Source organism: Gallus gallus, chromosome 4 (assembly GCF_016699485.2).
Source record: "Gallus gallus isolate bGalGal1 chromosome 4, bGalGal1.mat.broiler.GRCg7b, whole genome shotgun sequence".
NCBI lineage: Eukaryota > Metazoa > Chordata > Aves > Galliformes > Phasianidae > Gallus > Gallus gallus.
In genome coordinates this window covers 78,175,791-78,197,664 of record NC_052535.1, presented here as the reverse complement: position 1 = coordinate 78,197,664, position 21,874 = coordinate 78,175,791, and the positions used below count along the sequence as shown (strand labels likewise).

General features: G+C 42.0%; 1 protein-coding gene across 2 annotated transcripts in view; it reads left to right on the top strand.

The window, feature by feature from the left end:
• The first annotated feature begins 19,063 nt into the window (after positions 1-19,063).
• STX18 (syntaxin 18) overlaps positions 19,064-21,874 on the top strand; it is a 56,251-nt gene continuing 53,440 nt past the window's right edge. For both annotated transcript variants that reach the window (NM_001252158.2, XM_015285761.4), the window contains exon 1: positions 19,064-19,253. In NM_001252158.2, the coding sequence (NP_001239087.2) occupies positions 19,092-19,253 (162 nt within the window). In that variant the 5' untranslated portion in view covers positions 19,064-19,091. The remainder of the gene's footprint in view (positions 19,254-21,874) is intronic.

Sequence of the window (21,874 nt, the reverse complement as noted above, 5' to 3'; positions counted from 1 at the left end):
GGGGTTTTATTTTAAGATGGTGTCAAACCAAAACCTTGCATCTTTAGTGTGACTGAAATCTGAACCCAGTCTCGAGTGACTCCACCCTTTGTAAGCTGAGCCAAAGCTCCAGCATAAAGGAAGTTTGAAACCTGGAGTCAAATTGAGATCTGCTTTGAGGATGATTTTTCTTTCCTTTCAAATCTCATTTTTTCCTCAGTTCATTGCTACTCTTCATTCCAAGCCAAGCTGCAATACTGATTGCTTCCCAATGTTTCCACAGGATGACATTTTCTGATGGCTCACACTTCCCCTTACCTACTAAGCTGATGTTTCACCTTTCTAATATTCACCCTTCTGCCCCTGATTCCCCAGCTTCCTGTCCCAGATATGACAGTTTGCTCTGTAGACCTCCTGCCTATTCAAAACATTGCTGTTGTGGTCATTACCCACCACACTGACCACAGTGTCCACCACAGGCACCCTGAATCCTTTCATTACTTACTCTTATTTTAGGGAATAAAATTCACACCCTTTTCCCCTTAGGACTCCAGAAACCTCTCCTTTTCCTTTCATCTCAGTTCCTGTGTTATACTGAACCTTCCTGCTTCACCATTCCTCCAATTACACTGGTCAGTTACACCCATCTGTTCCTCAGCACTACCAAATTCCACGTTACTGTCCTTGAGCTTTATTGCATGAGACATTGGGAAGTTTTTATGTCTCCTTCTGCTTTGATCTTCTGGACAGGTGTAAGAGCAACATCTCTTTCCATATTTCTTTAAAACGTGCCTTTAAAACACAGACAGTGCCCACAGACTGTTCATTGGCTAGTAGTGTCCCAGTAATTGTGAAGTGTCTGCAGTTAGCATAAGGCTTCAATCAGTACAGCTCTTGGAATGTATATCTTTACTCGTTAGATTGTCTATAGGAAATTTCAGTTTGTCATAGCACAGTGATGATTGTATAAATGGTGGTCTAAAGCTTAGTATGACATAAACTAAAGGAAATAAATGTCTCCTCAGATACACAAAGACATCCCAACAAGAGGCCCCTTTCTCTGACATGGAGAAACTGTAGGTTCAAGTTCTCAATCACTTATATTTAAAAAATAATAATAATCCTTATGCCCATATTTAAATATCGATATTGATAGCAATACACCAATTCCAACATTTTATGCTGATTTTTATTCTGTGTTCAGTAGGACAACAATTAAATGTATCTTCTCAGCAAAACTTGCTAGAAAATTTCACATTCATGCAATTAAAAATTTGGTTGTGTTCTAAATGTACATGCATACTTTCTCACGTAGAGAATAAATAAATCTCTGTACTTTTCAATGTACTTTAAATGGAAGCATGCTTTTCAAAAATAATGGTGTGGGCACTGTGCTGGTGAGAAGTGCTGAATAAATATCTTCAGAGGCTTCAGTTTTCTGTGGGCCTCATCTTACTTTACACTGAGTATCATGAGAAAAGTATAGGTCCTGCGGTTAGGGAATAGGGGTATGTGTCAAGAGGTCAGGCTTCCATTACCCACCCTGCTGGACCTGCTGCTTAACCACGAGCAAGTCACTTTGTAACTCACTTTGCCCATCCATAAGGAGGGCTTAATCTTTCCTCCTACTCCGTAGGAAAGCTATGATGCTTATTTAGCTAATGTTCATAGAGAGTTTTGAAATTTTTGACTTAAAAGTACAGTACAACTCTTGTGGAAATTTGTTTATCCATAAGCCCAGTACTGCAAATTTAGTCATGATATAAGGTCTCCCGACGCCACTAATAATACCAAGTCATAATGAAAAAAGGGGTTCCAATATTGTAACTTCTACATTTTTTTCTTCTTTTCTATTTCCCTTTTTTGTCCTGTAAATTCAAGTGATCTTTTTTCTTTTTTTCTTTTCAAACTAAAAATACAAAGGCTCAAAAGCAAATAAATTATTTTACAGACTTCTTCACTCAATTTCAGCCAAAAATGAGAATTGAAAAGCAATTTGGATTGTGTACATTTAAAATTAATTTATAAAGTAATCCTAACGTAAATTAGCCTTTATGAGTATGTATTGCAAATAAATACACTGGAAGCAACCACAGTGCCACAGCTTAAAAGATAGTATTGCTGGCTGTTGAGTGTATGCAGGCCTACCTAGGTCTTTATCTGTGATTGCACTATCTAAACAAAAGCTTATCTTTCTTTTACTGTTCTTATCTTGTTTGTCAGTTGATTGTTTGCTAAGTATCTCAGTGAACAAGACCTAAAGGAAAATGACTTTTCATGTATAATTTGTTTTGATCAGATTAAATTGGTAAGAAGGTAAAAGTGAAAGACAGAGAAAGTAGAATGGTTGTTACGAATGAGCAGCAGAGGTCAAAATGAATTAGCAAACATTATGTTTGAAGTTTTCTCTTCCTTTTGTCTGACTTTTCAGAGTAGTTCCTGGTAGAGGGTAGCTATAATAGCATGTCCAAAGGAAATTCTTTAGCTCATGTGAATTTGAAATGTCTCTTATTATTGTAACATAAGAAAATGTCATGGGAAGAATGAAAGGATCTAACACAATTACAGCTAGCATATTTAGCTCCCTTTGTCACACTGTTACCTGCTGACAATTCTTCCAGTGGCTGCTATTACTTTCTGTTCTACCATACTTTTCTCATACTGATTCATTTTACTGTTGTATCAGTGCAAGTCTTTGAAATCAATCCTGCATTGCAACTCCAGAAGCCTGAGGCCTGGGATGTGATTTGGAAGGGAGAAACTAGCCATGTTAAAGTCTTTTGTTGGTGTTCTGTTTTTGTATGCAACAATACCTGTGTCTGAGATTTTGACTCTGTTTTGTTCAGAAGCAGTACTATCTTATGACTTTACTTTGAGCAGATAAGGTAATCAAAGAATACCTGGGGAATTACAAACCTCGCAGGACATCTTGACTTGCCAAAGACACAGCATGTCAGCAGCAGCAGAGCCAGGACTGGAGTTCTGTTGTGCTTCAGCAGCATCTGCAAGCTCCTAGTGGAGGTGCTTGCACTTCTCACTCTCTCCAGTTCCTCATTACTTCACCCCCTCATAGATATACATCTGCAAGAAAAATACATTAATTTATTTGACCTCTCCTCATTCCATAAGCTGGATAACTTTGTGAGGGATCCTTTCTATATTAAAAGACAGGGCTGCTGATTTAAAACCAAAAGGGAAGCCACGAGACTTCTATGTAACATTGCATCCTTACATAACCTCTTTCAATGATTAATTGCTCCAATTTTTTAAAAAGCATCATTTAATTTTACTTTGAATTTGTCACATTTCAGGTTCCAGATGAACTGAGCCTTGTTATATGTTTGTTTGATAGCTAAAATCTCCTAACTAATGGATGGTTTTGAATGGTCATGAGCTTTATGTAGATAAATTAGATAAATTAAGATCTTTAGTCTTCCACAAAGAGCTTTGTAGCTCTTTTCTGTACTTCTACCCTGTCTGCATTTTATTTTGGTGAAATGAGTATCCATGCTTGGTACAGTGTTCTGCTCCTACAGCAGCTTCAGAAAGACCACGCACAGTTGTAACCCTTTCAGTCTCTTTGGCCAATCCTCTGACGACACATCCAAAGATCTTCTTACCACATCACATTCATTTCATTATGTCCCATGATTGCTTGTATCTGACTTTTGTACACAGTCTTGCCAGTCTCCCACTGCCACAAGACACTCATTCCTTGATGATTTAATGACCTTGTTTATCTGAATCTTCTATCGGGTTATGTTTCCTCTCATTTCAAATCTCCCAGCTCCCTAAGTCATCCTGATTCTTCCTTACTTAGACCTTCACCGAGCTCCACAAACTTCACAGATAAATTTTCATTCCTGTTGTGTTCATGTCCAAGAAAAAGTGATCAGTGACAGCAGTACAGAAATGATTTATGCCAGACACAGTTCAAAATAAAAAGTCCTAACCACTATTTCTACTTCTCCCCATAGTCTTTCCCTGCTGTATGTAGAAAGGTCAATGGGACTTCAGTAGAAGAGGAGAGGGAAGTAAACATTCAGCAGTGCTCTTTCAGCAGACTATCTAGTCTAATTTTATATTCTATGTGTACCTATACTTTTTAAAATCTCAAGTGCTGATATACTCCCTTTTCTTTACCCATCTTATAGAGACATTCTCAAGATTATTTAGTCTGATATGGACCTTGAGACCCTCAGTTCACGAGAACTATAAAGAGTTACTCATTCTCAGCTCATGCAAAATTAAAAAATAACCCCCTGCTTTCCCAGTGTGTTGAAATCAGAAGTAAAATTAAACATATTTCAGACCACAAAATTTCACCCCAAAGGCTCTGGGAGAGCCTTTTTTGAAGCTCCATGATGGTTCATAGGTTGCCATTTCCAACAGCATGACCTGAGCATCTGCTTTAGACTCCAGCACAGAAGGCTCATTCCAGTGATCAGACTCCTTCTTTGAGAACTTTTAAAGTCAGCAGCTTCCTCCTTAGTGCCTTCCAGGAGAAAGCAGGTGTGTATACCCTTTTTCAAAATGGCATGGTTCACATCAGGACACAAATGTGAGTTTTTCTTCCTGTTTTACTATGATCCACATACAGAGGATTTCAAGGTGCTGCTGGACAAGCTGTTCCTACAGGGATTGTTGTGCTGTGGGACTACATGTAGGTGGAGGACAGCCATCATGTTAAGGTGGAAGACATAAGTGTGCCTCTGCACTGATCAACTTTAGATTGCTGTTGACCAACTTAAGGTTGCTGTTGACCAACTTAGGGTTGCTGTTGCCCAACTTAAGGATAAAGCTGATGCCACTGCTTTAGAAGGAGTATTTATAACCGTGCTGAAAAAGCGAAGGCTTTGTACATGGGACAGCATAACATGTAAACGCTAGCCAGGACAGATAACCTTTCCTGCTGTGTTTCCTCCTGAAGAACAGGCTGTGGTTTCCTGGGCTCGGTATCCCTGACCCACAGACGGGGAGCGGGGTTGGGTACCGGGCTGAGCTCGCCTGCAAGCCAGGCTTGCACAAACAAATATCTGGTGTAACTGTTATGATTATTGTCAGTAACTGTCCCCATTGTTCAGGGGCAGGAATTCCTTTGGTCTCATAAACACGAATCCGAGTCCTCCCCTCCCCCCGTTAACCGTCAGATAATTACACAGTTGGCTTTAGAGTTTAACTTGTCAAAGGAGTTTCATTACTTTGTTCCTTTTGGGCAGCTTCCACTATTGTGCTTTCTGAACACTAAACAGAACCTATATTAACTGTCAGTTAATTACACACCGTTTTTCTTCAGTATTTACCAGTCAAAGGGGCAGGTAGGCTGCAATCCTATCATCTCAATCACTGTCTCCGCACACAAAAGAATCAATAAAGATGAGTCACTTAGTGTCACCCAGTGTCTGATACTCAAAGCCACCCATTCCTAATTGCCTTTAGAGATGGACGATAATACAAACTTTGAAGTGATAATCAGCCTAATGAGTGGCCTTGCTGAGAGGGTAGATCATGTGTCAGAACAGTTTGCAGATGCTTACGGGCAAACAAAGACAGCTTTCCTTTTGGAGCTGGGAGGACCACGGCGAGTCTGGTACCCAGAGGCAGGCACAATGGCAGAGACTGGGGCGCAGCGGGGCGCTGAGCCTGCTGCCCGCACCGCCTCCATCCATCTTACTGCCGGCCTTTAATCAGCGCAGCCGGAGCAAGGCCGGGGAGCCCCGCCTGTTTACGCTGGATGTTTGGGCAATAACTGTGCAAAAGATAAATTCTCTGATTCTGAGCCATTGGATTTAAAGAATAGTGATTGGACTTGATGGGTAACGGCCGGGGATCGCGGCTGAAACTGCCGAGTAAATGTAATTAAATACAATCGGGTGCAGTCAGCCAGGCAAGGCAGGGGCCATAAAAGGCTCATTCAGACGGCAATGAAAACAAACAACGTCAGCAACAAAAACAAAACCGGTGTTTGGTTTGCTAATAGGAGCACGATCCGAAGTCCGATCTACACTCGGGTTCTGCACCCAAAGATGCGACCGAATAGATAGGCTGAAAAAAGCAGCAGCAAATAAACAAACAAACAAACAAACGAATTCAATAGTTACGATCCCTCGGTCTGGCTGTTATGTCATCGTAAGGACATTTCTTTTCCGAATAGTTTAAATGTTATACATCAGACAAGTGAACAAATGAGCTCTGACCACGTACGTGTTATTACGACTGGCTCTCTAGAAAAGGGTTGTCCTCATTTAATAATTCTTTATTCATTAAGCCAAATTTTGACAAGAATTCACCATAGGCATGGTTTAAAATTCAGCCATCATCTGTAGGATTATACCTTTTTATTTTCAAAGCACAAATGAAACATACGAACACGCATAGATGGGCTGGTTAGCATCTCCAGCAATTCAGACCTAACAACTCACAAACTATTCGTGGACCAAATGCTGAAATCCATATCTTCTTTCTCAATCACTTGTTTCTCCTGAGATAATGAGCCAGGGAGAGAAAGACAGGGGCAAAGCTGGCCAAGGATTTGACACTGCTTTCATGAGAAGCTGTCAGAGGTTTTTCATATTTTGCAGTCAACTATTCTGCTTGTGAAACCTGTCAGACAAATAAGGAATTACTGAAAGAAACCACACGAGGAACAGAAATTGAGCTAAAAGCAAACAAACCTACTGAAATAAAAAGATTATTTCTGCGTAAAAAAAAAAAAACCCAAACAAATAAACAAAGGAAAAAAAAAACCAAAAACCACCATGTAACTGTGCTCCTTTCAAGCAAAACCAGAGTTGTATTTACATATTATTATCAGCTTTACATCTGCTTTGCTTCTTATCTTCAAATCAGTGAGAAAAGTGCAATCTTTTGGATATGAATGAACAGAATTAATCTTTTATTTATTTATTCATTCATTCATTCATTCATTCGTATGTGGCTATAGCAGAGCTGCAACTGGAAAGGCTTTAGAGTTGTCTGATGGTATTTTTCCTTCCATTTTGAGGTAGTGCTCTCTAATAAGTGATGCATAGTAATGCTCTGTGTGTTCATGTAGACCTTTATCTTCAAGCCCTGTGGTACAATTAATATCAGCAATTAGCCCAACCTAACACTGCCTGCAAGTGAATTCATAATAAGGAGTTAGTTTGGCTATTTGGTGGGGAAAAAAAGAAAAAAAAAAAAAGAAGAAAAAAGCAAATATGATAATACAGATACTTTAATTGACTTCATCAATGGGCTCCAGAGCCTCACGTCCACCAGTGGTCACAGGCTATCAGTCACCACCCAGGATACGTAAGGTCCCTAAACTCACAAAGCTTGACACCAATGGGACTGTCCTCTGGTGCTGTGCTCTCAGCCCTGCCATAGCCCTGCAGTTCCTCCATGGCAGCTGTGAAGGGTGCAGAGCTTTCAGTGCAGTCCGACTCTGGGCTTGTTCCCAACAGAGCCCCTGCTCCCTCACATCTGCCCACAAAACACTGATGAGATGTCACAGTGCTACCGTTTTTGGGAGGTAAATTTGAGCTGTAGAGACACTTCACCTTTCTTCCTAGCTGGAAAATCAGGAGAGAAGATGATCTCAGCCATACTGATGTAGTATTCTTCTCCAAGGGAAGTTCTAACCCACAGTTATATTTCTCCTCCAGTTCAAAAGTCATCTTAACTTGCACATTTATAGCTCATATGTCTCAGATTAATTTTTAGGTAAAAATGTTACTAAACATTTTTAAAATACCACTGAATAACTCCATACACATATTCATAGGAGTATATACACACCACAAGTTCATGCTAATTTAAACACACATAATTACAAGCATGCAAGTTCAAATATGCTCTTTCAAACACAAAATATCACTACCATTGCATATCTTATCACTTATAATCATAGTTCAAAACTTTGTCTGAGCTCCAAAGTGTGTTGAACAAAGGGAGAACCTACCTGTGCTCAGAGCTATAGAAATGAAGTTGGTAATTTGTGATTAGTTAATGGGAAAGTGTTGACATATGAATTACAGTAGTGAGTTTAAGCATGTACACTGTGGGCAGCTATGGGTGGGAAATGAAAGGGGACAATGAATTGAATAAATGGTTTTGGTGGTTCATGATAGCTGATGTCCACTCAAGTAATCTTGATTCCTAATGTGGATTATAGCATGATAGCTGATGTCCACTCAAGTAATCTTGATTCCTAATGTGGATTATAGGTGGGGATGTTAAAAACCATGTGATATGATACACTGCAGGGAATTAACTAACTGCTTTTAAAACAAAACAGTCATGGATTTTAATGTATCTTTTAAATCCATCCAACTGATACTAACCTTAGGATATTTACTATTACTTTGATATCTCCTATTTGCATTATTGTACCTTTGTAGAGGTTTTCTGATGCTCAGCTCTGTCCAGACATCAGTCAAATAATCCATGTCTGAAAGATTGGCCTGTATATAAAGCCCTAAGAAAAGAAACTATGATTTCCAAAAGTACTTCTGACTTTGGATGAGCTCAGTTCGACACCTTACAGGGATGTGGCTCTTTCTCAAGTGTTCTCCAAGTGTTTCACAAATGTCTGTAGAGTCCCATAAAGCTTTCCATGAGGCAACAAAAGTTTATCAGGAAGTAGTCGCCTGCCAGCAAAAGGCAGGTGCACCTGGAAGAAAACACAGCAGGGGTAGCAAAGCCTCACAACACCATCACTAATGGACACCACAGGAAGAAATGAAGGTGGTTAAATACAGTTACTGGAGATGGAATTTGGCCAACCCTTTTCCCAATCTCAGCCTTCCCTGTTTAAAAGTGCCATGAAATTGTTAATGGCAAATAGGATCTGGAAGCTCTTTCTGTCTCATTTGAAACGTATTTTCAAGAAAGAATCTTGTTTTTAAAATGGCTAGACCTCTGTTTACACTCTCTGAGCCAGACTAGATTTACCAATGATTTTAGTTTGTCCAGATTCTCAGTGAGCTACTGAATAAATCACTAAACCCACTTCCTACTTTTCTTGGAAATGTCTCTGTTTCCCATATTCAGCCCGTCCAGCTCTTCTCTGAGCTGCAGCTCTCCCAAGCCTTACAAATTACTGGTGCAGAAGAGGAAACTGTAACTGTAGAACTCTGCAGCAATTTTTGAACATTTTCTTTAATACCTGCAGCAGGGTAGTGTAATTATAAGTAGATGACTATAAAAAGTCACACAAAATCAATAGTGGCTTTTGCAAAGTCTTTTCATTTTTTAAATGAAAGCGCAGTATATGGGCACTGATATGTTAAAATGCAGCCTGATTAAGCACTGGGCTGTATTGCCTTTCCTCTCATTGAATTCAAAATGAATAAGCACAGCCTGGGTATTTAAGAATTCATTGCTGCTAAGACATATTCTGGCAGGTCAACACAAGCATTATTCATAGGCCTCAATTCAGTCTGTCATCTGAAATGAAAGAAAGCCTTTCTTTAAAAGGCTAAAATCCATCTTTAATTTGTTATCCTAGTAACTGTATCAAAACTGTTTTAAAACAAATATAAAAAATGAGAGCAAGCTGATGAGCAATTGAAACACAGTAAAATAGATGTGGAAGTGACTGCAGGGCCACCAAATCCATGCTCCAGCTATTGCAGGAAGCCAGCTCATGCAATCCTTTTCATAAGTATTTGAAGCTCCATCTTAAAAGTATCAACTTTTATTTCTCCAGTTACTCTTATTGTGCAGTTATTTGTATTTCTTTTAGTTGGAGTTACAGATTTATAGATTATAGAGCCAGAGGGGACAACTGTGATCATCAAGTTTGACCTCCCATATAACATAATCTATAGGATTGCCCAGAATTCACTTAAGAAGCCAGTGACTTTGCAGCCACGAGGTTATTGGAGAAAGGGTACAAGAGCCATGGTATCAAAGTTAGACTGATGGGATTAATCAGCTCATGTTAACACACTGATTATCATACAGTAAAGGGAAATGTTTCAAAAGAATACTCCAGTCTGAAATGTAAAGTGAAATCATTTGGACTTCCAGAGAGGTCATGGTTGAAATATCACAAAACTCTCTTTACTCAAAGCAGATGCTTATTAAGATTAATTTAGTGTGAAAAGTGAACCAGAAAGCATATAAAAGACAATGCCTCCTCAATTATGTAATAGGACACCTCCTCATTATGTAGTGTGCACTGAAGATGATGGTGTTGTCCTAAGGGATGTATAACTACAGTTTGCCAAAGTCCCTCTCACCCATTTTAGATTAAATATCTGGCTGCAGAGAATGAGGCCAAGTGAACAGAAACAAGAGAACTCAAATAAACATCAATTTAAATGAAAAAGAAAATGCCCATTATGGGTGTTTTCTAAATATGTGTGTTCAAAATAGAAGGTTACAATGATGCCAGTATACAAGTAAAAAGAAAAGTAACTAGCATTTAATATAAACACAAATACCTCTTTACTACTTTTGTACATCAGCTGAAGTGACAGATAACCTGTAGTTGTAAATATTCACATAACTTTTCACATAAATAGAACAACTTCTCCTTCTTAGCACCTTTCTTCTTCCTGTCTCTTTCTGTGAGCTCCCTCCAGTGTTCTCAAGTAAGTATTGTATCAGTGTATTTCGGCATATTGCATTTTTATCACACGAAGTATGAATGACTAGAAAGGTAGCATTCACACCACCCAAAATCAGCAGCCTCAGAACTAGATGCTTCATCTAAGCCAAAAGTCTCACCCAAAGTAGACTGCGAGCTGCAAGAAGGAGCTGCATCTCACCTACCACAGACGTCCTTCGCAATGGACAGCCCACATCGCCAAGAAGACTGTGGTCTCTAGTGGTGCCCAGAGAACGAGTCAAGACTCTGCATTAACTTTTAGATGGTCAGTGTTATGGGGCTTTAATTCTCTCCTTCTCTTCCACTTAGGGGCTACTATGAAAAAATGCTGCTAAACTGGACATTAATCATTCAGAAAAGACAGACAACCAGGAAAGCCCTGACGCTGCCTCTCAGTCATCAACATGAAAAGAACGAGTTGGGTCTAAAACCCTATCAGGTAAAATACATTCTGTATAGTAATAATAATGCCTTTGTACAAGCCGAAGCTGAAAGGCTAAGGGGATATGATTACATTTCAGAAGAAAACATTCAGGGCACTGAATCCAGTACACTGTGCATGTACTAGTCTGCTTGGAGCCAGCTTAGGGGGCTCTATACAGTGCTGCTATGAAGGTCATAAACATGTCATGATGCCCTTACACCCATTTACATCCAGATTAATTCCTGCTTCTACCAAGATAACAAGAATAGAGTCAGATGCTACATTTTCTCTGCCACTTCTCTGGCTTTGTGGAGTTGCTAAATTAAGCTGATATAAATGAGAGTAAAATTATCTTTCATAGGGCTAATCTGCCCGGTTTAATTATGCTGGTTTAATTTGCAGTCTCTCAGCTGACAGAATAAACTGGCAAAAAACTGGGGCTTTGCAGTCTCTTTGCATTCCTTAAGTAGTTCTTAGCCTTCCCTTGTGCTTACTAGTGCTGTGTGTTACTGGGGCATGAAAAGTTCAGGGAGCGTAGCTGTAATAAAACTCAACAACTATTGTGAGAACATAAACAATCTTAAAATCATAAGCAATAGAATTAAACAGAACTTTGTTTTGAGTACTACAATGTCAATTCAGTTGGTATCATTACTGGTGCTTTACTTATTGCGAAAGCCAGGATGACAAGCCACTGCACTGCTAATCTGCATGATATTTAGCAGATAGTGAGGCATTGCCTAACCTCAGAAATGTCAGAACAGAGAGCTGTGGAGTTACTCCAGTTCTTCGTGGTTCTGGCAAAGATTTTGTAGGATCTCTGGTGACGTATGCTGGGCCTGATTCAAATCCCATAGATGAAAGTGTCTTTGATTTGTCTTATTGTTATTTCTGATCCCATAAACATGGAGACTGCTCAGGCAAAAGTATTGTTTCTCTGGCATATCAGATAGTTGGTGCAATTGACTTCAAATGAAACAGAATGAAAATCTCGGTATCATTTTTCCTCTTTTTCATTTAGAACACTCGCAACAGTATAAAGGCAATCATTATAGTTTGTTATGTATGCACCAGGATTTGAGTTTCTTATGAGAAAATTTTACAAAAATTAACTATATTTCAGAATTCTTTCTCATGCCATTATAAATAACTTCAGTCTTTCATTTTCCTCTTCTCTCATCCTTAAAAACAGTTATTAAAACAAGCTCTTTTTATACTATGTTTTTCCTACCCATCCTCTTGTAAGGGCTTCCTCACCAACATGCCTACAGGTTACTAGCATGAAATCAGTGGAAGAACTGTACTTTGTTTCATGGCCGAAATTCATCTTAATATTTTTAACATGCATTTTACTTCTCTATTTTTATTAAGGGGTTGGAATTCTAGGGAACAGCTAGATTGGTCTAACTCCTAAACCCATGAATCTTGAGAAATTGAATATGGACTATGTATTATATATATTTAATGTTATGTCCTGTCATGTCATGTCATATCATTACATACCACATCATTTGGAGCTCCTGTGTTTGTGCTGCTTTTTAGTCTTCACTGTAGGATGTTTCCTGAAACTTGAATCTTATCACACTCTTTCTAATATCATTTAGAGGGCTTTTCTTGGAGAATTTCTAATAGATCTCTTGCATATATACTTTTAGCTCTGCTCACTGCCAATATCTCAGAGCCTGTGGGACAGTGTGAGCCTCCAACATATACAATGTTGGTTGCACATATATGTTCAAAACAAATCCTCTTGAGTCCAATATGGTGGGCAGTGGTGTAGAAAATCTGCTGTGTATTCATGGTATCCAATTTCTGAGGCCACATAGATTGACAGACACATATGCAGTTGTTGGGGATATTCATTCTCTTCTCTACCTACATTAAGCTACACTTGTAAGAACCTTGTGCTGAGATTCCTTTGTGTTGGCTGCAGATCATTTTGTAAGGGTTTGTCTACTCAGGGAAGACTATGATCATCAAATTAATTTGTGAATGTATAAACCAACCAATTAAACCAAGTCCTGCTTAAAACATCTGGACATTCCTGTGCTTAACCAAAGCTGCCTCTTACATTCATCAGTGCCACACAGAGAGTGGTTATAGGGCTCAGTCAGTGTCAACTGGGTTATAGTCACATATATTTTCATAGTTCTTAAAATTCCCTCTCCAGCCACATACTGTTGTCTGTGCCTGGACTAGAACCTTGCCATCCCTTGTTTGCTTTACCATCTCCTATTTTTTCATTACATTTCACTCCCACCTTCTATTTATTGGAATATTTGTATTGATGAGTCTCTGCAGTAGTATCATACAAAATTCAGGAGATTGAACTTTGTGTAAGTGCCAGCTTTATTATTTCACTGCAGAGCTTTGCAGAAGCCATACAGGTTGCAAGAATCTGTGAGGGTATGGAAAGTTCTCCAAGGAGATAGGCCATATATTCCTCTACATGTGTATGGCTCCCAGAGGATCTGAACAAGCTCAAATCTCTACAGCAAAATTTAAGACAAGGGATGCACTGTGTCTATTGACTTTTCCAGGTATATGTGCTGGTTGTGGGAAATAATTGCCATAGGTATTACTGGCATAATCTCTTCTAATTGTGCCAGCCATAATGATGAGATTGGGATGCCCAATTATCAAGGCAGAGTTGGGTCCAGCTGCTTCCTGAGCGATGGGGAGACTGATGGACACCACAGCCTTCAGGGCAGGGCCTGGCCAAATGAAGCTTGTTCCACTGCCCCACAGCAAGGGGAGTAGGGTGGTTGGGGTACCCTCAGCTCATCAGTCTAGGAATTTCTAGGGACAGGTACAATCTGAGGTCAGGCTGGGATGAGTCTGTGTTTTGGGCCTGGCTTGGAGTCCATGGACAGGCATCCTTCAGAGTCACTGGAGCAGGGACTGATGACTGCTGACCCGGGGGCATGAAATAGGACTTTGGGACATGTGCAGGGTTGGGAAAAGCCCCAGGGAAGGCTGGGTAGGGGCAAGCAGGGCTGTTATTGGGTCCTGACTCCCAAAACTTACTAAAATTGAGTGATCCATGAATAATTAGAATCAGATTAAGTTCTCACTTATAGTTAAGCTCCTTATTACCTTTGGGGTGATGATGTGGGTGGTTTTTTTGTTCGTTTGTTTGTTTGTGTGTGTCTGTGAATTTTGATGTGATGGTTTTGTTTCAAGAGGAGTAACAGAACCTTCATGTTACTGCCGATTGAACCAGCTTGGGGCAGTCAATATTTGTTGCCACAGGCAGCAATACTTGTGTATTTCTGCCTGGCAGTTTACATCTATTTTTTCCAGAGAACTTCTCACCATTTTATACAGCTGGCATACTTTTCTTGGGCAGGTTCTACTGTCTTCCAGTTCTTCTTTTGAATGCCAAAGGTTTCTTCGCATATCCACAAATTTGTTATATTTACTTTGGGCTCAAGCCAATAGAATGCATGCTACTGACTTGAAAGTTTATACAACCATCAAATACTGTTTCTCTCTTCGTGATTTGTCTCAGTTGCAAATGTGCACTGTAAGCAAATTGTCTTCCTTTTGATAATTTGTTTAGTTTGTAACATTGCCATCACATAAAAAAGTTACTGTTTTTATGCCAGAAAAAATATAAAATGTATAAAATGTACAGCGTAGAGCTTTCTGTTGTCTGTGCCAAATCAGGACCCTGTAACCAGAGCGCATCGGAAGGGAAGACATTCAGGAGCTTTATTCCTTTTATTTACCTCTTACACAGACAGAACTTACGCACTGAGGAGTTACCTGTCTCTGAGCAGAGATGAACCCCACTAGTTCCTGTTTAATAGGCATAATCATTGATGGCCATAGGAGAGCTTTGGCCTCCTTCTCACTGGCAGGTTTGCCAGGGCATTTTACTGGACATAGAAGTTAAGTAGGTACACTGATGATCAGAGTGTTGTCCTCACACTGCAAATTAAACTGTTGTAATTTGCAGGCTCCTATTTTTTCCTCTTCCAGACATACTTCTGCTGAGGCATGAGTGGGTGCACAGTGCACAGTGCATGTGGTCTTACAGATTTACCTGCATTGCTTGAGGTGCCACTGTAGCCCTTTGTGTGTGCTTTGGAATTTTACTCCAATCTGAAAATCTTAAATTTCAAAGTTAGCTTTTTAGCAATTACAGGAAGCTCTAGCATGTACTACTGAAACCTATCTGCTCCCAAGCAAGATTTAAACTTTCAAAACAAGGTGGTTGTGGAAGTGCAAATAACTACTGAGTAGATGTAGTTACTGTATACAGGAAGCAAGGATCAAGTTCAAATAAAAGCTGTGGGCACCCCTTCTTAGCAACTGATTTTAAAGTAATTGCAATCTTCAAAGCAATCTATTTATCTCTATAGCAGAAGCCTGGGTATTATATACCTAATGAGTTAGACCATTTGAGAGCAAGCTTCTTTTACATTGAAAAGGTATTTCAAACTTTTTCCTTTACCAGATCAACTCTTCAGTCCATTTCAGAGAGATGAGATCAGCTACATGGAATTTTAATACTGTGTTTCTTATAAAATGTGTCTCTGCTTATTTCCTTGTTCTTGAATGGGAGCTTTAGAAGTGCTGAGGTTCAAAACTGGTTGTCTAATACTCCTACTACTGCTCTGGGGTGGTTTTCAGTAACTACTGGTCACACATGTACCGCATATTTGTGGACAGAAAGCATAAATAAATAAGTAAAACTAGCAATAAAGACACAATCATGTTTCCAAAGAATTTGGAGCCAAGGTCCTGATCTGATAAAAGCATTATATGTTTAACTGTGTGCACCATGTGTGGCTCCATTGACCTCAGCGGGAGTATTCACAATATTCATTGTGGCTCAGTGTGTATAAATCTTTGCAAAACTGGGAGGTAAACTACAGTACGTCTGTTGAAATTTACTTCGTTTCAATGTACTGAAGGGTTTTTTGTTGTTGTTGTTTTGTCTGTTTTCATCCAAAATTGCTTGGAGTATTCCTGTTATTTTTAAGTTCCTAAATTTCTTTAGGCAATGAGTGACACAGACACTGATAACTTGTTGTTTCTAAAACCAGGAAGCTCAGTTGAAGCTTAGAATTTCAAAACAGTGTTCATATCCCTCCAGTTCAAATGTGAAATGGCAAAATGTATAGATTCTTATCCAGTGTCCACTGACATGGGAATACTTCAGATGAGTGTAAATGTTAACTTCTTTAGATGTAAGAACAAGCTGTATACACACAAAGCCAGAGAAGTGAATTCCATCTCCTACATTTTCTGGAACATATTACTCTGGCCCAAGTTGTGAATGGCTTATTTCTATTGGCACAGATTTACTGTGTCTGTGAAGAAACATGTTTGTGGAGTGAGGCAGTTACCGTAAGGATGGCAGAATCACAGCATACAAAAACTGCTCTGACACATATTGATCAACAGCGTGAAGTTCAGCTGAGGTAAATGCCAAGTTCTGCACCTGGGATGGTGCAATGCCAGACATAGGTACAGATGGGAGACAAAAGGCTGGAAAGCAGCTCAGCAGGAAGGGCCCTGCATGAGCCAGCAGAGTTAGCAGCATTTTGGGCTGCATTAAACACAACGTAGCCAGCTGGTCAAGAGGTGATCTTCCCATTACACTTAGTGTTGGCGTGGCCTTATCTTGACTACTGTGTGCCTTAACGTTAGGTTAGCCCTGAAGTAGTCAGGCTATTTGACTTGATGATCTTTTGAAGGTCCTTTTCAACTGAACTACCCTATTCTATTCTGTCCTATCCTGTTTGTTCTGTTCTGTTGTAACACAGCATTAGTAAATAGCAGAAATTCACTAGTGAATTACAGGCTGTGGGTATCAATGCAATATATGAGATGTTCCTGGAACTTTCTCTTGTGTGCTTAATTTGTTTTGTGCTACACAAAGGGAAGGAGAAAACCAATTTCTGGAAATATACCTGAATATTTCATTTATTCTGTGTAAATCTTATCTTTATAAAATATGTCTTTAGTTAAAGGATTTTTATACTTAATCTTGAAAGAGCAGAGGCATCTGGCTGGATGTCCAATCAAATACTACTGCCTTTCCTGGAATGAAAACCCTACCCTCTTCAGCTGTATACTTGCTAATACTTAAATATATTTCATGGTAAATCCAGCACTGAGGATAGTGTCTTAACAACTGTATGTTTAATTAGAAATACATATCCATAACACAATAAAACATGATTTAGAATAGAACAACAATAACAGAGTATGAATGAATACTAATCACAGTATAGCTACGGAGGAACTTACAATTTATTGCTAAGATTGAAGTGAACTGAAAGCAAAGTAGTAATTATCAACAGAAGAAGTCTTGATACTCTGGAGCAGAAATGAAAACAGCAGTAGCTGGTTAAGTTCCAGATTGATGGGGAAAGGCAGGATTTTGATTTCTTTTTCTCTTTGGAGACTGTCTCGGAGAGCTTACTTTCAATCAGTGAGAGCAGTTGAAATCATGCAGTGTCTGCAGGATCCCAGACTATTATATAACATACATACACCACCACTACTAGTTATTTGGTCAGAAGTTTTCACCACTGTGCCACACAGTTTCCTTTCTGGTCACTTGTCTCCTGCACAGAACATGGTAATGAAATTGCCACAATAAAAATGATAGCAAAGGGTATTTCAGAAAGCTTTCTTCTGATTCAGTTAAATTAACCATAGCTGTGCATTGTAGCTCCCTGTGGGGTTTGTTCTTGGGGTAACAGTGATGCTGACCAAGTGTGGGATGGCAGTAGATCTCAAGGGCCTTAACAGGCACAGAAATCACTACTACACCTTGCAGGTATATTGAAGTTGTTCTATCTATTGTGTTCAAGAAGAAACACAGCTCTCCAGAGAGACCCAGACAGACTTGAGCAGTGGGTCCACATGAACCTCATGAGGTTCAACAAATCCAAATGCAAAGTCTTGCACCTGGGTCTTGGCAACCCCAGTATCAGTACAGGCTGGAGGACAAAAGAATTAAACACAAAGGACATGAGGGTACTGGTGGATGGGAAGCTGGGCATGAGCCAGCAGTGTGCCCTCGCAGCCTGGAAAGCCAACTGCATCAACAGAAGTGTGGCCAGCAGGGGAGGGAGGTGATCCTGCCCCTCTGCTCTACGCTGGTGAGGCCTCGTCCAGAGTACTGCATCCAGATGCGGAGTTCTCAATGCAGGAGAGATGTGGACCTGTTGGAGTGTGTCCAGAGGAGGGCCAGAAAAATGCTCCAAGGGATGGAACACCTCCCCTACGAGGCCAGGCTGAGAGAGGTGGGGCTGTTCAGCCTGGAGAAGAGAAAGCTCTGGGGAGACCTGAGAACGGCCTTTCAGTATCTAAATGGGAGCTGTAAGAAAGAAGACAGACTCTTTAGCAGCGTCTGCTGTAAAAGAACAATGGAAAGTGATTTCAAAGTAAAATAAGGGAGATTTAGATTGGATATAAGGAAAAAGTATTTTACAGTGAGGGTGGTGAGGCACTGGCACAGGCTGCCCAGAGAGGTGGTGGCTGCCCTGTCCCTGGAGACACTCAAGCTCAGGCTGCACCGGGCTCTGAGCAACCTGATGGAGCTGCAGATGTCCCTGTTCATTGAAGGGGAGCTGGACTAGATGGCCTTTAAGGGTCCTTTCCAACTTTAATGATTCTATGATTCTATGATATAACCAATAATCAATATATTAATAAATGTATGGCCATCTCCTCTGGAAATCTCACAGCAGCACCAATCCCAGACCCTGGTGCAAATCTGCGGAAGCCCATTAATCAGCTCTAATTAACCCTCCTTTCCGAGACTGAATTCGCAGGCTGACGGCTTGGATGACTCTGTCTCACAGCACCACCTGGTGACACCTGCCGCGACACCAGAGCTCGGCGTTCCAGACGTCAGAGTTTCGCTGGAATATAAATTTTATTCTGCAAGCTTTCGCTCTGTGATGGGCGGCAGCAGCGCAGGAGCCCCGCACAGCAGAACCCCGATGCTCCCACCTCGGCGCACACACCGCTGCCGCCGGCCGAGCGGAACGCGCTGCGCGGGGCCGCGTTGCTCGGGGAAGGCACTGCGCGGAGGCACCGGTGGACGGGGCCGGGCCGGCCGCCATGGCGGTGGACATCACCCTGCTGTTCAAAGCCAGCGTGAAGACGGTGAAGACCCGCAACAAGGCGCTGGGAGTGGCGGCCGGCGACAGCGCCCGGGATGAGCTGCTCAAGCGTAGCTCTGCCCGCTCCAGGAGCGACTTCACCGGGCGGGCACGGGAGGTGGTGAGTGCGGGCAGCGGGCGGCCGGGGCAGGGGGGTGGCGGCGGCCGGCGGCGGGCAGCCCTCCCCGGGGAGCTGGGGCGAGCGAGTGGCTCCTGAAGTGCCGCAGAGGGCCCCGGGGCAGCGCTGTCCCCAGGCGGATGTGGGCCGGGAGCCGGCGCTGATGTGGCGGCCGGAAAGCTCTCAACCCCACCCCACCCCCAGCGAGCCCCCGTTCCCCCAGGCTGGGGCTCTGGGCTCCCCTGGCCGCGTCCCCTCCCGCCGGCCGGGCTGGGGCTCGGTGCCGCCGAGCCCTGCGGTACTGCTGCGGGCCGCCACGTAGGTCGCCTCCGGAACGAGTGGGCGAATCTTTGTAGTGCTGAGTCGTTCCTTATCGCTCGTTTGTTTCTTGTGTCACACGGTATGGCTGTCAAGTGCTGGGTCGGTATGAACTGCGAGTAAACAGAACTGGGGCGTTATACAGCTTGGAGAGACAAGCACTGAGAAGCTAAGGGATTGCTGAGCTGGAGGCTGACCAGCGTTTATAATGTTACTAAGTATGGTTGTAAACTTGTTGCAGGTTCTTTGCCTCCATACTGAGCAAAAGGTGCATGGGGGGGGAAAGTGGTGTCTGAGCATGGCTGGAGTAACCCCTTAAACAGGCACTGGAACACACCTTGGGGGTGTTCAAGGTTAGGTTGGCTGGGGCCCTGGACAGCCTGATCTAGTGGGTGGCAGCCCTGCCCGTGGCAGGGGGGGTTGGAGCTGGGTGTTCTTTAAGGTCTCTTCTAACCTAAGCCATTCTGTGATTTGGAAAAGCTGGGAGAAACAGCCTGCTCAATGTGCTCTATGAAGAGACGCTTCCAGAACACACATGCCAGTGTAGGGCTGAGCAAAGGATGATAAGGTACCAGGGAAAGTTATGGAGGAGGTCATCTTGGGTGAGATCATACAGCACGTGCATGGCATCCAGGGGATCAGGCCCAACCAGCACGGCTTCATGAAAGGCAGTTCATGCTTGACCAACCTCATCTCCTTCTAAAACTGGGTAGCCAGACTGGTAGATGAGGGAAAGGCTGTTGATGTAGTTTACCGAGACTTCAACAAAGCCTTTGACATGGTCTCTCACAGTATTCTCTTGGGGAAACTGGCTGCCTGTGTCCTGGACCTTCTTGGCTAAGGAACTGGCTAGAGGGCTGTGCCCAATGGGTAGTGGTTAATGGAGTTAAGTCCAGGTGACAACCCGATACAAGAGGTGTCCCCCAGGGGTTGGTACTGGGGCCCATCTTGTTTAATATCCTCATTGATGACCTAGATGAGGGAATTGAGTGTACCCTCAGTACGTTTGCAGATGACACCAAGTTGGGAGGTAGTGTGGATCTGTCTGAGGGTAGGGGGGCCCTTCAGAGGGATCTAGATAAGCTGGATTGCTGGGCTGAGGTGAATGGGATGAGGTTCAACAAGGCCAAGTGCTGGGTACTGCAGTTTGGCCACAATAACCCCATGCAGTGCTATAGGCTTGGGGCAGAGTGGCTGGATAACTGTGAAGAGGAAAGGGACCTGGGAGTGTTGGTTGATGCTCAGCTGAACATGAGCTGACAGTGTGCCCAGGTGGCCAAGAGGGCCAGTGCCATCCTGGCCTGCATTAGAAATAGTGTGGCCAGCAGGAGCAGGGAGGTAATTATCTCCCTGTGCTCAGCTCTGGTGAGGCCGCACCTCGAGTTCAGTTTTGGGCCCCTCACTACAAGAAAGACATTAAGGCCCTGGAACATGTCCAGAGAAGGGCAACGAAACTGGTGAGGGGTCTGGAGCACAAGTCTTATGAGGAGCGGCTGAGGGAGCTGGGATTGTTCAGTCTGGAGAAGAGGAGGCTCAGGAGAGACCTCATTGCACTCTACAACTTCCTGAAGGGATGTTGTGATGAGGAAGGATTTGGCCTCTTCTCGCAGGCAACAAACAGGACCCGAGGAAATGGCCACAAGTTGTACCAGAGGAGGCTTAAGTCAGACATAAGGAAAAACTTTTTCTCTCAGAGTGGTCAGGCACTGGAATGGCTGCCCAGGGAGGTGGTGGAGTCGCTGTCCCTGGCAATGTTCAAGAGGCATCTGGATGAGGAGCTACAAGATATGGTGTAGTGGCTTGCGGTAGTAATGGTAATGGGAGGATGGTTGGACTAGATGATCTTGTGGGTCCTTTCCAACCTTGTGATTCTATGATATATGGATATTAAAGATTGTTTTAATCACACTTTTACAGACTTGCATGGTAACTTGGTTTTGGTATCTGATTTGATACCAATATATAACCAGTACAGATATCACATAGGCCCAGTTTATGTGACAGTTGTTCTCAGCTTTACTATAGCCTTAAACCAACTGGTTTGGTTATTTTTAAATCGCTGTCAGTTTTGGAAGGTGTCTGGCACTTGCACTTCTTTCTGTCTTAGGAAATATTACTATCTAAACCTTCTCCTTTACTTTTTATGTTAAGTACAAGCTATTAGGAAGATCATCTGTCAAATATACTTATCTGAAAACATTGGAGGGGTGAGAACATTTGATCACTGTTGACTGTTCAGTATGTGTTACAGAAATGGAATTAGGGTTGATACAGTTTATTAACAGAAACAAAATTAGTGGCAAAGC